Source organism: Scylla paramamosain, chromosome 5 (assembly GCF_035594125.1).
Source record: "Scylla paramamosain isolate STU-SP2022 chromosome 5, ASM3559412v1, whole genome shotgun sequence".
Lineage (NCBI taxonomy): Eukaryota > Metazoa > Arthropoda > Malacostraca > Decapoda > Portunidae > Scylla > Scylla paramamosain.
Window position 1 is genome coordinate 5,624,192 of NC_087155.1, and position 13,403 is coordinate 5,637,594.

A 13,403-nucleotide genomic window follows, 5' to 3' on the forward strand; every position below is an offset into this window, starting at 1 on the left:
TTCCCTTTCTCTCTCTCTCTCTCTCTCTCTCTCTCTCTCTCTCTCTCTCTCTCTCTCTCTCTCTCTCTCTCTCTCTCTCTCTCTCTCTCTCTCTCATTCTTTCTTTTGATGTGTCTCTTTTAGCAGTCCCGTGTTGTGCCATTGTTTAACTTTCACCCGGTTTGCTTTACACTCCATTTATCTTTCGAGTGTAGTTTCTTTTCGATTGCAAATGTTTTCGGAGTCCAAATTGCACTTTTTTTTTTTTTGCTTCACTCAATTGTTTAGGAAGTAACGAATTGCTGTGACACAAATACCAGTAGTTTCCTTGACTTTAAATGGCTGCCTCTTTGGAAGCATGCACACACACACACACACACACACACACACACACACACACACACACACACACACACACTCTCTCTCTCTCTCTCTCTCTCTCTCTCTCTCTCTCTCTCTCTCTCTCTCTCTCTCTCTCTCTCTCTCTCTCTCTTCATTTTCTTTTTTTCAGTTCAACTAAACTTCTTTCTACAACTTCTTTCTTCCAGTTCACTTCCCCTTCCACTATTTTTTACTCCTCTTTTTTCGTTTTTGTTTGATCTTTTTTTTCACTATTTAGTTTTCGAACGTGCATGAAAGACACACACACACACACACACACACACACACACACACACACACACACACACACACACACACAAACACACACACACACACATGCTCCTTTAACGGGTCACATCCCACGCCGTCACACCATTAACCATTAACCTTAATTTGTCGCTCATTGCCTCTATGTAGGACTTGGTTGTTGTCAACGTGGCAGTCTAGCGTCACGCGTCACCCATTCCGTGCCACATTTTGTTCAGCGAAGATACCGATATGAAGACATTTAGAAGCCACACACGCGTTCTGAAGAAGAAAAAAAAAAAAAAACTGCTATCGTTCTCTCTCTCTCTCTCTCTCTCTCTCTCTCTCTCTCTCTCTCTCTCTCTCTCTCTCTCTCTCTCTCTCTCTCTCTCTCTCTCTCTCTCTCTCTCTCTAAATAATTGAAGTGAGCGTGTCAGATGTGTACTTGAATGTGATATAGTGTGTGATAGTGTGTGTGTGTGTGTGTGTGTGTGTGTGTGTGTGTGTGAGTGTGTGTGTGCTTGCCTTGCTGAACCTTAAGTTTACTAGATTTGTGTTTATTTTTTACATATTACACATCAACTGCACACGTATTTGGTCATTAGCTGATGTATTAATTCATCTACATCTGTTATTTACCTGCACATCCACCATATAAGGAAGAACAAAACAAGCATGTCCTCGTGGAAAACTGATATTCACTTTATATTTTCTTGACACCTGATATTCCTGTGCACTTGAGGGGAGAATCTTCCACAAATTGCTACTAGAGGGCGTAAAGAAGGGCACGGGTTCGCGGATAATGAATAAATAAGACCCAAGTAATAAAGAAAGGTGCGCAAATAAAGTGAGAGTGGAAAGGTGTGGTGGAAGCGGGGCATGCACAGGGCGGGGCGCGGTCAGCATTCCTCCGGTGGACCGACACGCAAACCCTCTATTTGGCGCCAACAACTTCATTTTCCCGTCACCGTAAATTTGGCGCCAGTCACTTACGCCACCAATTTCTGGTCCATTATCGCTGCCCCAGGACTCGGTTAAGATGTTGTGTCAGTCAGGCAGGTGCGAAAATATTTAAGGGACTGGCAGTGCTAATACAGTGACATGCAAGTGTGTTTCCTATTGATTCACTCATGTCGATTTCCTTTACTGGTTTTAGTTTCCTTTATGTCGTTTTGCAATGCAGGAAGTGTTCTCGCTTCCAGCACTGCGGGGAATTCTGTCGAGGCCCTTTAGCACACACACACACACACACACACACACACACACACACACACACACACACACACACACACACACACACACACACACACACACACACACACACACAAGCCGCTCGTCTGCCTGCCTCAACGCAAGTTCACTATTTCTTGTTATCTACACCACGAACACCGCCCACACTTCTGACCCAGTAATTACGACCGTCCGTCCCTTCAGGAGCAGATTCACAACACTCCACGTAGTGATATTTTTAATTCCGGGAACAGGTCACGGCACGACCAGGTTATATTCCATTACATTTTCCCCTGCATACCATCTTCCTAAAAAATGTCCAGTTTTCAAAGAGCTTACAGTGAATTGAAATGTTGTAATTCAGGAGACTATTTTGAAATAGACGGTTTTATCTGTGTGTGTGTGTGTGTGTGTGTGTGTGTGTGTGTGTGTGTGTGTGTGTGTGTGTGTCCTTGCGTGAGTATATGCGTGTGTGTGTGTACGTGAGTTTGTGCGCACTACAAGAAGGATTCATGTATGAGAACGCAGAGGTGAGCACTCCCGTCCTTTGTCTCACTGTCGGCTGTATCGAACGCGGCACATTACTGGCAATGATTGGTAGTTCGTATAAACCAACAGATAAACTATTAACGGCATACCTCTTCTGTCCTCGGTTGTCAGCACGTTTATGGCTTAAGCCCTCAATCCAGAATTTATATCGGAAACAAAGGATTTTACCTTAGAGTTTTGTCTATTTTAAAGTTCAATGGAATACGAAAAAAAAAATAATAATAATAACAATAATTATTTGGGTGGTGTGAAACATTTGTCCTACACTGGTCTGGCATAACAAACTGTCATTAAAGGATGGGCGATGGAAAATGGCAGGGAAAAGAAAAGGTGAAACTTAATATACCGAGCATGTTATTATGCGCAGTGTAACTTGAATGTTTTCTCATATTCTGCAATGACTCTCATTATTTATTATTCTTTCACACATAGTTACATTCTCTGGAACTACAATGTGATTTTTACAGCTGCATAAATATTGTTCGCCTATGATTCTCTGTCAGTTAAGTGCGATGTAGTAAATTCATACAAGTAATTATCGAATACAATGTATACATATTATAAAGGCTCAATATTTCACAACAGGTGTGGTAAGCAAGACGCAGCGCTGAATTCAAATATTAATACTTGTGAAATCATACCTCGAGATTTAGCTGCGAATGAACGAACAAAGAGCGATCGTTTCTCCTGCGTATATGAGGCGTGGTATTTACTGACAACTGTGCATCATTATATATATATATATATATATATATATATATATATATATATATATATATATATATATATATATATATATATATATATATATATATATATATATATATATATATATATATATATATATATATATATATATATATATATATATATATATATATATATATATATATATATATATAAAATCACATGATTAAAGACTTAAGTCTTTAATCATGTGAGGTGCACACCATATTTATTTTTTCCCTCCTTAAGGACTTCTTATGAACAATAGAAGGTGGACACCCTGACATCTCTTTCTTCTCCCTATCCAAGGAATTCTAAAGAACCATGAGAACATCCAAGGCCTTTGGCTAAGAGCAGGACGTGTTCAAGAATGACAGGCAACTCAGTGACTCGTGACTGACGTAAGGGACAAATTCACTTGTCTTTGTTTCACAGATGAAGAGTGGAGAGCGTGTACACAGTAGCTTATCCCAGAACTGAAAGAAAAGGTGATGAAAAGATTGGATTGAAACTTAACATCAAAACCAGAGAGAGAGAGAGAGAGAGAGAGAGAGAGAGAGAGAGAGAGAGAGAGAGAGAGAGAGAGAGAGAGAGAGAAATGGGTGGTGAGGTGGGAGAGAAAGCTGCTTACTGGCACTATCGGGAACAGCCAATATTTGTCAGCCTTTCCGTCTCATTTCCTGATCCCCGTCGCAGCCTTGCCCGTCTCGCCGCCTAACGCCGCCTCCCTTCCTCTCCAGGGGCGTCAGTCTCACAAAACGGCTTCCTTGATTTTCTCCTTACACATTCCTGCTATGATGATGTGACTTTTGTTCAACTTTACAGGTTTTTTTCTTCTCTTGGTTGTCTTTGTATACGTGCGCGTCTTTGGTCAATGGGAGTGTTCCTGTGGTGTACATATGTGTTTTTTTGTATTGTTTCTTAGGATGAGGTTATTTTTAAGTATACACAATGTGAAAATAGGCTAATCTTACTGAACCTGCATAGGACATTTCGTTGAAGTATGTAGAATGGAGAGAGGGAGAGGAGAGAATGGAGGTGGTTTTCTGAAAGGATTTTTATTTACCTTCAACTCTCTCTCTCTCTCTCTCTCTCTCTCTCTCTCTCTCTCTCTCTCTCTCTCTCTCTCTCTCTCTCTCTCTCTCTCTCTCTCTCTCTCTTTCTGCCCAAATCCAGTTAGGTTTTTACCGAGTGTTTCTTTATCAGCCATGTCCCGAGAGAGGGGAAAGAGGTCCAAAGTGCACTGGTGGATTGGATCACTACAACTAAGAGAAGGGACGAAAAGAACTAACTACCTTTGCAACGGCCGCATACAAAGCCTGAGATAGAGTATTGTGATTGATCAATGTCACACCCACGCGGCGCATTCCCGAAGCTGTTTGTGCGGTGCATTCATAGTCAGTGTGATGTAATTCTATCATCCGTTTGTCTGTTTTTCTATCAGTGGGTTTCCTGTCTGTCTCTTTCTCAGTCTGTCTTTGTGTATGTTTGTCTGCTTGTGTGTCTCTGTATGTTTTTTTTTTTTTGTGTGTGTTTCTGTCTGTCTGTCTGTCTGTCTGTCGGTCTGTCTGTCTATCTATCTATCTGTCCGTCACTGTATGTCAGATAGTATGTATAGTCCACAAAGAAAGCCTTGTGAGAACCAACAGGTATGAACATAAGAACATAAGAACATAAGAAATAAGGGAAGCTGCAAGAAGCGACCAGGCTTACACGTGGCAGTCCCTGTATGAAATATACCTACCTATTTCCATCTATTATCCCCATCCATAAACTTGTCTAATCTTCTCTTAAAGCTCTCTAGTGTCCTAGCACTAACAACATGATTACTGAGTCCGTTCCACTCATCTACCACTCTATTTGAGAACCAATTTTTTCCTATCTCCTTCCTAAACCTAAATTTTTCATGCTTGAACCCGTTATTTCTTGTTCTACCCTGGTTGCTGATCCTAAGAATTTTGCTTACATCCCCCTTGTTATAACCCTTATACCACTTAAAGACTTCTATCAGGTCCCCTCTTAACCTACGTCTCTCTAAAGAATGTAAATTTAATAGCTTCAACCTCGCCTCGTAAGGAATACTCATCATCCCCTGTATCCTTTTAGTCATTCTCCTCTGTACTGATTCTAATAGACCTATATTTTTCCTGTAATGTGGGGACCAGAACTGCACAGCGTAGTCTAGATGAGGTCTGACCAGCGCCAAGTATAACTTTAATATAACTATATATGCTGTTTGTCTGACTGTTTGTCTGTCTCCCTGTTTGTCTATTTGTCTGTCTGTCTGTCTGTCTGTCTGTCTCTCTCTCTCTCTCTCTCTCTCTCTCTCTCTCTCTCTCTCTCTCTCTCTCTCTCTCTCTCTCTCTCTCTCTCTCTCTCTCTCTCTCTCTTTAATAAACCACAATGATAAGGAATAAATAATAAATGCACTAGTCACTAAACAGAAAAACGATAGTTTCTAACATACAAACTGGACTCGACACAAGTTCCAACACTAATGTTTCCTTTATACATTAATCTCCCATTCAGTGAGACAGACCAGAAGCAGACTGTAATGAGTTGCCTTCATGCATGCAAGTGCACCAGAATTTATGGACCCCACAGCATGCAAGAACAGAACACTGTTTTCCTCTCAACATACTGTACACTGTTAAAAAAAAAAAAAAAATCCCCATACACGGGATCAAGCGCCGTATTCCATATTCTGTTTTAATCCAAGAATAACAACTAGTTCCAAACAGGCTCTGGACAAACAATATAGTGAAGCATGTAAATATTCATATTGGAGGAAGCAGTGCCGCACCCAGGAGGCTTTGCCACGCTACTGTTTGGTGTGCTATTGTTTGATTTACCTGCCTTACGCTGCAACCTAGCATAGGTGGGCTGGGCTGTTTTACCTGTACAAATATTACGAAAAGATATTATGTATAAATAGCTTTTGTACTCCCTCTAATGTACTGAACCGAACAATCTAAATAAATTATAATAATAATAAAATGTGACAATGACTGACTGGACATTTTATTAGCCTAGTAACAAACGCACTTATGGAGGCTCAAATTAGATAAGACATTTCATAACCATTATAGTTACCACCCAACACCCAGGATGGAGGAGATCCCGTCTGGTCCTGATATATATCCGCCTGTCCATTCACCCAATACACGCCTCACGACCAGCCTGCCTCGTCTCCACGCCTCAAACGCCGCGCCACGACCACCAACCTTCTCCTAAAACTAAATAAACATCTCACTGAAGGAAGGCCTCGGCCTATCATATCGGATCCAGACCACTACACTTCAGCAGGAGTTCCTGTAAATTTGTAGCTTTTATTGACGAACACGACACGGCGACTAGCAGCCAACCAGCAGCAGGTAACGCGCGTCCCGAGGCAACGACCTTCCAAATTGCCTTCCCGAACTTTAGCCGTGATATGACAAGACTGACTCAGGAAAATAAACAGGTGAGGAAACAACACCGCACCTAAATCAAGCCGAGGCAATGAATCAATGCTCAAAATAAAGTCATTTCGATCTCATTGAGGACTGACGATGAGATCTGACTCTGTGAACCATATTTACCTACGCTGACCAGACCGTTATGTAAACAATGGAGATGGGAAAACTTTGTTTAACGAGGATAACACACACACACACACACACACACACACACACACACACACACACACACACACACACACACACACACACATACACACACACACACACACACACACACACACACACACACACACACACACACACACACACACATATATATATATATATATATATATATATAACACACACACACACACACACACACACACACACACACACACACACACGCAGCTGTACCTCTCCAATAATATTAATTCAAACGCAGGCTCAACTTCACTTTAAACTTTCTTTATTTCACCGCTCAGGACCACAAGTGTTTCCTCCGACTATTCAACTAATACCACTCGACCATACGTCTTTTCTCGCCACGAATTTCTCCCTTCCACTTCAAACTTAATTTTCTCGCCTTACGTAACCCTCTCAGGCTCGTTTCCACCCCAGTGCATGGCGTTATTGCCTCCTTTCATTCCTCTACTTTATCTTCCTTGCCTTTACCTCCTCCGCTCCCTCTTCACACGCCATCCACTCCTCGACGCTCCCCTTCTCCCTCACTCCTTTTTCTTCCTCTTGTAGCGCCGTACTTTTATTTCTGGAATTACTCTACTCTTCTTTTCTGGTAGTTAGTGTAAGTGTTTTGCTCTGCTGCAACGCTTTCCTCACCGTTGTTATCGGTGGCGCAGTATGCTGATCTTGTTATGGAGATTCACTGTGTTTTACATGTAATTCATGTTTAGATTTTTTGTATTAGTGGTTGAAAAAAAAAAATAATAGCAGCAACGACAGCAGCAACAGCAGCGGCAGCTGCAGCAGCAGCAGCAACAGCAGCAGCAGCAGCTGTAGTAGTAGTAGTAGTAGTAGTAGTAGTAGTAGTAGTAGTAGTAGTAGTAGTAGTAGTAGTAGTAGCAATAGTAGTAGTAGCAGCAGCAATAGAAGTAGAAGTAGCAGCATTAGTAGTAGTAGTAGTAGTAGTAGTAGTAGTAGTAGTAGTAGTAGTAGTAGTTGTTGTTGTTGTTGTAAGGGCAACAGCAACAGTATTGTGCTTGAAAATAAAGAAATAAATAATAAATAAATAAACAAATAAACTAATACACTGCAGCAAAATAACATTATTGAATTAGGTGATTTTAGGTGAATCTGATGCGTATATATTGAAAAAAAAAAAAAAAAACTGAATAAATATAGAGCGTATAAACATTGAGTTCTGTGCCCCATGGGTGGGTCCCCTGCTCGGCGAGCTCCTGGCCAGCATTTATAAATTAAAACTTGATAAACATTCCTATCCCCTCCTCACCTCATTATCTTCATTATTGCAAATTTTCCGCGTATGTTCGTGTGGAGAGGAGCACGAGAAGGGGCGGTAATGGAGTGTAGTCAGCGGTCATCGTGAGCAACGATGGGGGACGGGGCGGTCACGTGGGACCACCTACAGCCTTGTGCATTATGTTGTGTGTAAATAATGTTAGCGGTGGTGACGATATTTCTCTCATTTTCAATTTGGTATGAACATTCCTTATTTTCGGTTTTTGCCAACTCTCCATGGTCAGTTTTGTCATGGATTTCTTTTTTTTAACTAAAAGTTATAGTCAACACAGAAGTGGCACAACCTCTCGTGTGACAAGTATTATAGACTGAATTATGTTTTTCAGTCTTGTTAATGGCTTGATTTTTTCTTTCTTGCAGGTGGCGTGGACTGCAAACCCAACCTCGGCAAAAAAGAAACAAAGGAAAATTCTCGACCGGAGACCAGCGTCAGGTGGTGTAATTGAAGTATGTGTAAAAAAGAGAGGTTGGCCGGGCCGCCCAGGCTGTAGGGCAGAGTGAGGGCGCGGGCGTGAAGAACTGGGACCTGCAGAGCTCGGTAGTGAGTCATGGCTGCAGCGTGATGGTGGGTGTGGCCAGTCCATAATATGTAATGAAGGTCCGTGGCTGGACGTGGGCCACGTCATGGGCGGTGGTGGGCCTGTGGGCGTCTGTCACACTCCTGGTGGCCATGGCCTCGCTTGCCGCTCTCTTCACACCCACGTGGTTCGTGAGACATTCACCCTCCCCTCCTGTCATGTTCGGAGTCTGGGCCTGGTGTCGGGGCGGCCTCAACGACCAACGATGTGCAGCTGTCGGCCAAGGTGTCGGGGACGCCGACGGTGCTCTGCCCTCTGCGGTGTGGGTGATGGTGGGGGCCGTGTATGGTGGAGGTGGGGCACTACTGGCAGTCACTGGCCTCGCTGCCCTCCTCACTCCCATCCTTCCCACTACTCACGCACGCGCCGCACTCGCCCACGTCGCCGGGAACATCCAGGCAGCCGCAGGTGAGCAACGAGCCAGATTTGTTTGCTGCATGTTTGTTCCGCCCAGCTGCCTCATGTACTGACTTTCAGCTTAATATTACTTTGGATGGCTTACAACATACGTACACACATACATACATGCACACACACATACATACATACATGCATACATACATACATACATACATACATATAGTTACTATTACTACTTTTACTATTGTCTTTTGTATCGCTCGTTCAGGTGGTGGACATATTGGTCTTGTTTCTGGTGATGTCAAAGGTAAAACAGTTATCGACCAAGAGGAGGGTGCGATGACTGGCGCTTCAAAAATAAATGGTAGGCGTGTAGGTCGGATTCCGCTGATGTGGAATGCAGCTTTAGTTGTGGATATTAGTGCCCAGCTGCAAAATTTGGTCACTGAATTAAAGAAGTTACGTGAGAATAAGAAGTTGAAATGAACCCACGATGGAGAGAGAGAGAGAGAAAAAAATAAAGTGCAATACAGAAGTGGTAGCTAAGGGAAGAATATTGTGACATTCCTAAAGCATGAATTCCTGATGTATTTTTGGGTGTGGGGAGCGGAGGTGTGGAGGTGAAGACATTGCAGTGACGATGATAGTGGTATAGTGGTTGTCCAGAATCACTATGATAGAGGAGCGGAGGTTATGAACCTTTGACAAAGAGACAGGAGGGGGAATCTAACATGCTGGAACCTATAAAGACATAGTATCTGATTCCGATTTGATTCTGATTCCGATTTGAGTAATGAATTAGAGTAATGACTGGATATAAAATGCCTGTGTGATGTTACTGGCAATTGAAGCTGGATTGCTGTAGACACATGAAAAAAAGAAATGAAAAAAAGGAAATGATGGAGCGAATAATGTAGGGTTTTAACAATGAATATGAGCTTTAAGAGGGGGAATGAATATGAGCTTTAAGAGGGGGAAAAATGAGAGGCAGGGTGATAGGCAGGAAAAGAGTTAGTGCACACACACACACACACACACACACACACACACACACACACACACACACACACGGGCAGTGGGTGGGTGTTCATTACCGTCGATGAGAGCCGCGTCACCTGCAGTTGATGTAGTGGCCAGCAAGTCTTGCCCGGCCGCTATTGCTGTCTTCCTCGGCTGCTTCTTGCGGCTATTATCTCCCTCCTCCCCTCCATCCCTCCCTCCTTCCCTCCCTGCATGGTCACTTCCTTCTATCCCTCCTTCTTTCCCTTTCTCTCTGCATCCACCTTTCCCCTCCACCCTCCGTCTTTCGTTCTCCTTCCTCCTCCACCCTCTCCCTTACCCGTTTTCACCTTTTCTTTTTTCATCTTCTTCACTTTCTTCTTCCTTATCGGTCTCTTCCTCCTCCCACTCAATTCTCATCTTCATCCCTGTCTTTCTTGTCATTATTAAGTTATCCTGGAGAGACTTTTCTTTTTCTTTTCCTATTACGAACACTCCAACTTTCCTCAACCACTGAAAAAATATAAGAAGTAATTCTTGAATTTCATTAAAATTTATTAAATATTAAATTAAGCGTGTTGCCACACACACACACACACACACACACAGTAGTAGTAAGTTTAGTGACCACAACTTTATAAGGATACAGTACATTACATCACGTTTTCAGCATGTGTAGACTATCATGGTCCAGTTGATTTCATACATAATTTTGGTTTTGGGCTAAATGTCAAAACAAGATAGTAAACTTTGCAGCTTAAAGAAACAAATTAGATACTGACAGCACTAAACCAACTAACTAAAAACATATTGGAACTCTAAAACAATAATAAACTAAAACACAGAAACAAACTAAAACAATAATAACGAAACGAAACAGTAAAGCTTACATGCCTCGGCAAGATAGAAATAGTTGGTACCATAAAAACTAAACAAATAATCCTCAAATAAAATACAGAAAACATCCAGAAACATGCTAAAAAACAGCAAAACCAGTTCTCCTTTAATAAGTATCCAGTACATCGTGGATATACCAACACAGCTCACGAAGATGATTACTTTCTCGAAGAAGATCGCCCAGGTCAGTAAATGTCAGCATCGGGTAACTGTCACGACAATGTGTTGACAAAGGACACTCAATTAGCACATGTTTCTCAGTCTTCACCTGCACATACACACACACACACACACACACACACACACACACACACACACACACACATACACACACACACACACACACACACACACACACACACACACACACACTGAAACATATTGCTTAAGAATGACGTTGAATTTCTACCAGTTCAGGTTATTTCAGTAATATATCTAAAGTCAATCAATAAATGTCATCCACCATCTTCCTTTAGAGCAAGAAAAAGGAAATTATATGAAGAAAACACCAGATTATCCACTGTTAGTGTTTCTCACCTACTCAACCTCCACGCTGCCAGTAGGTTAGTTCATATACAAATAAATAACATGAACATGATTTGCGCCGAGGTTCAAGGGAGCGTGGTGTTGTCAACTGAGTCACTTTTCGTTGTCCCCAGCAACACAACAGATTTCATTCATATTCGGGAATAAAACTCGTCCTTGTGAGTTGGAGGGAAAAGTGAATCAGCAGTAGAAGCATTAGTAGTAGTAGTAGTAGTAGTAGTAGTAGAAGTAGTAGTAGTAGTAGTAGAAGAAGTAGTAGTGGTGGCGGTAGTGGTGGTGGTAGTAGTGGTTGCAACAAAAGCACCAGCAGCAACAGCAATAGTAGAAATAGTAATAGTAGTATTGTTGTTGAATTCAGAGGCCACATCTGGTAAACAGACCCCATTACGTCATTAAGCTGATACACACGCCCGCATCCACACACACACACACACACACACACACACACACACACACACACACACACACACACACACACACACACACACACACACACACACACATCACCACCATCCCTCACTAAGCCACAAAGCACACACAGCACCACCCTTCCCCTGCCTTGCCGTGCCGTCGCGAGGTATCCACACTGCCAAAATGACCATGCCAAACCCCTATGAAACTCACCTATTACAGAATATTACCGCACATCACGTGAGAAAGGAATGCACCGCTCCATAGCCCACTAAAGCACACGAGCACAATGAAAGGATGATCCAGCAAAGTAAATCAAAGCTCTCCCAGATAACACTACAGGGCATTAACTAGTCTTATAGGCATTGCTTAATTGCACATTTACTCTGCCGTCATAAATTCATAAGTTTGACCTGAGTAAGGCATCAAAGAGTTAAAGTTTATGTGTCACGCCTGTAATGCAAGTGATAGTAAGTAAATATTTGCTCAGTCCGTTACGTTAAGAAGCATATTCACGGAGGTTTCACGCATTCATTGTTTCAACATATTGTATTCAGGTGCAGGTAAGAACAAAACGGAAGACGCAATATTGTTTAAACTTTCATTAGGTGATGTATATTTTGTCAGTTTATTATGTTAAAATCATATTTAGAGTGGTGTCACGCAATTATAATATCAACATTATTTTTACGTGTAGATAAGAACTAAATGGAAGATATAATACTGTTCTAACTTCCATTTATGCCTCTTTATACTTCTGTTCCATTACTACCGCATCTCTTATTAAGTGCTGTATGGCTGCGCACCAGGCGACCTACGAGTCTACAGCACTCGGATTCAGTTGGGATTGCAATACATGTACAAGTGACCCCTTCATTCATCTGTGCCCCTCGCGGGTTTGCAAATAAATGACCGCATGTGAACTTATAAAATGAAACCTGGCATCCGGGCGATTCTCTTCCCATGGTAGGTTTTTTTGTTCGTTCTTGGTTCCAATTTTGGTCAGAGAAACGATGAATGTCCTGGGAAGGAGTGGGTTAGTTTTCATCTGTACCTGTACTGTCCACCCTCATCCTCCCACGGTCTCTCTCTCTCTCTCTCTCTCTCTCTCTCTCTCTCTCTCTCTCTCTCTCTGCGTGTGTGTGTGTGTGTGTGTGTGTGTGTGTGTGTGTGTGTGTGTGTGTGTGTGTGTGTGTGTGTGTGTAGTCTCAGGTCCAGTAGGATAAAAGTGAATACCAGGTGAGGAAATGAAGTTCTTATCGCCAAAGTATATGCTTTCTGGCAGGCAAGTGAGGCGGTCCGCGAGTCTGAAGCAAGAAGCGCCTCGTGGATCAATGCTGAATATCCGGCAGGCAGAGGGAAGGTATCCTGTGGTGCGGCGCGCTGCTCCCTTCAACATGTCTGCAGTATTACGCAACTACTGACGAATGTGTTCTCAGTGTTGTACTTGGAAAAATGTGTATTGCACTTTTATTACAGAGAAAATTGACAGGATCTATTCTACAGTACGTTGGCGCGCTGCATGGGTCTGTTTACCAAGACAAGGTTGTTGAGATGTGAA

General features: G+C 42.4%; 1 protein-coding gene across 1 annotated transcript in view; it reads left to right on the plus strand.

The window, feature by feature from the left end:
• Window positions 1–13,403, plus strand: part of LOC135100454 (LHFPL tetraspan subfamily member 7 protein-like) — a 69,931-nt gene that overhangs the window by 29,784 nt on the left and 26,744 nt on the right. Inside the window, exon 2 of the mRNA XM_064003366.1 lies at window positions 8,412–9,037. Coding sequence (XP_063859436.1) covers window positions 8,644–9,037 — 394 coding nt within the window. The 5' untranslated portion in view covers window positions 8,412–8,643. The remainder of the gene's footprint in view (window positions 1–8,411; window positions 9,038–13,403) is intronic.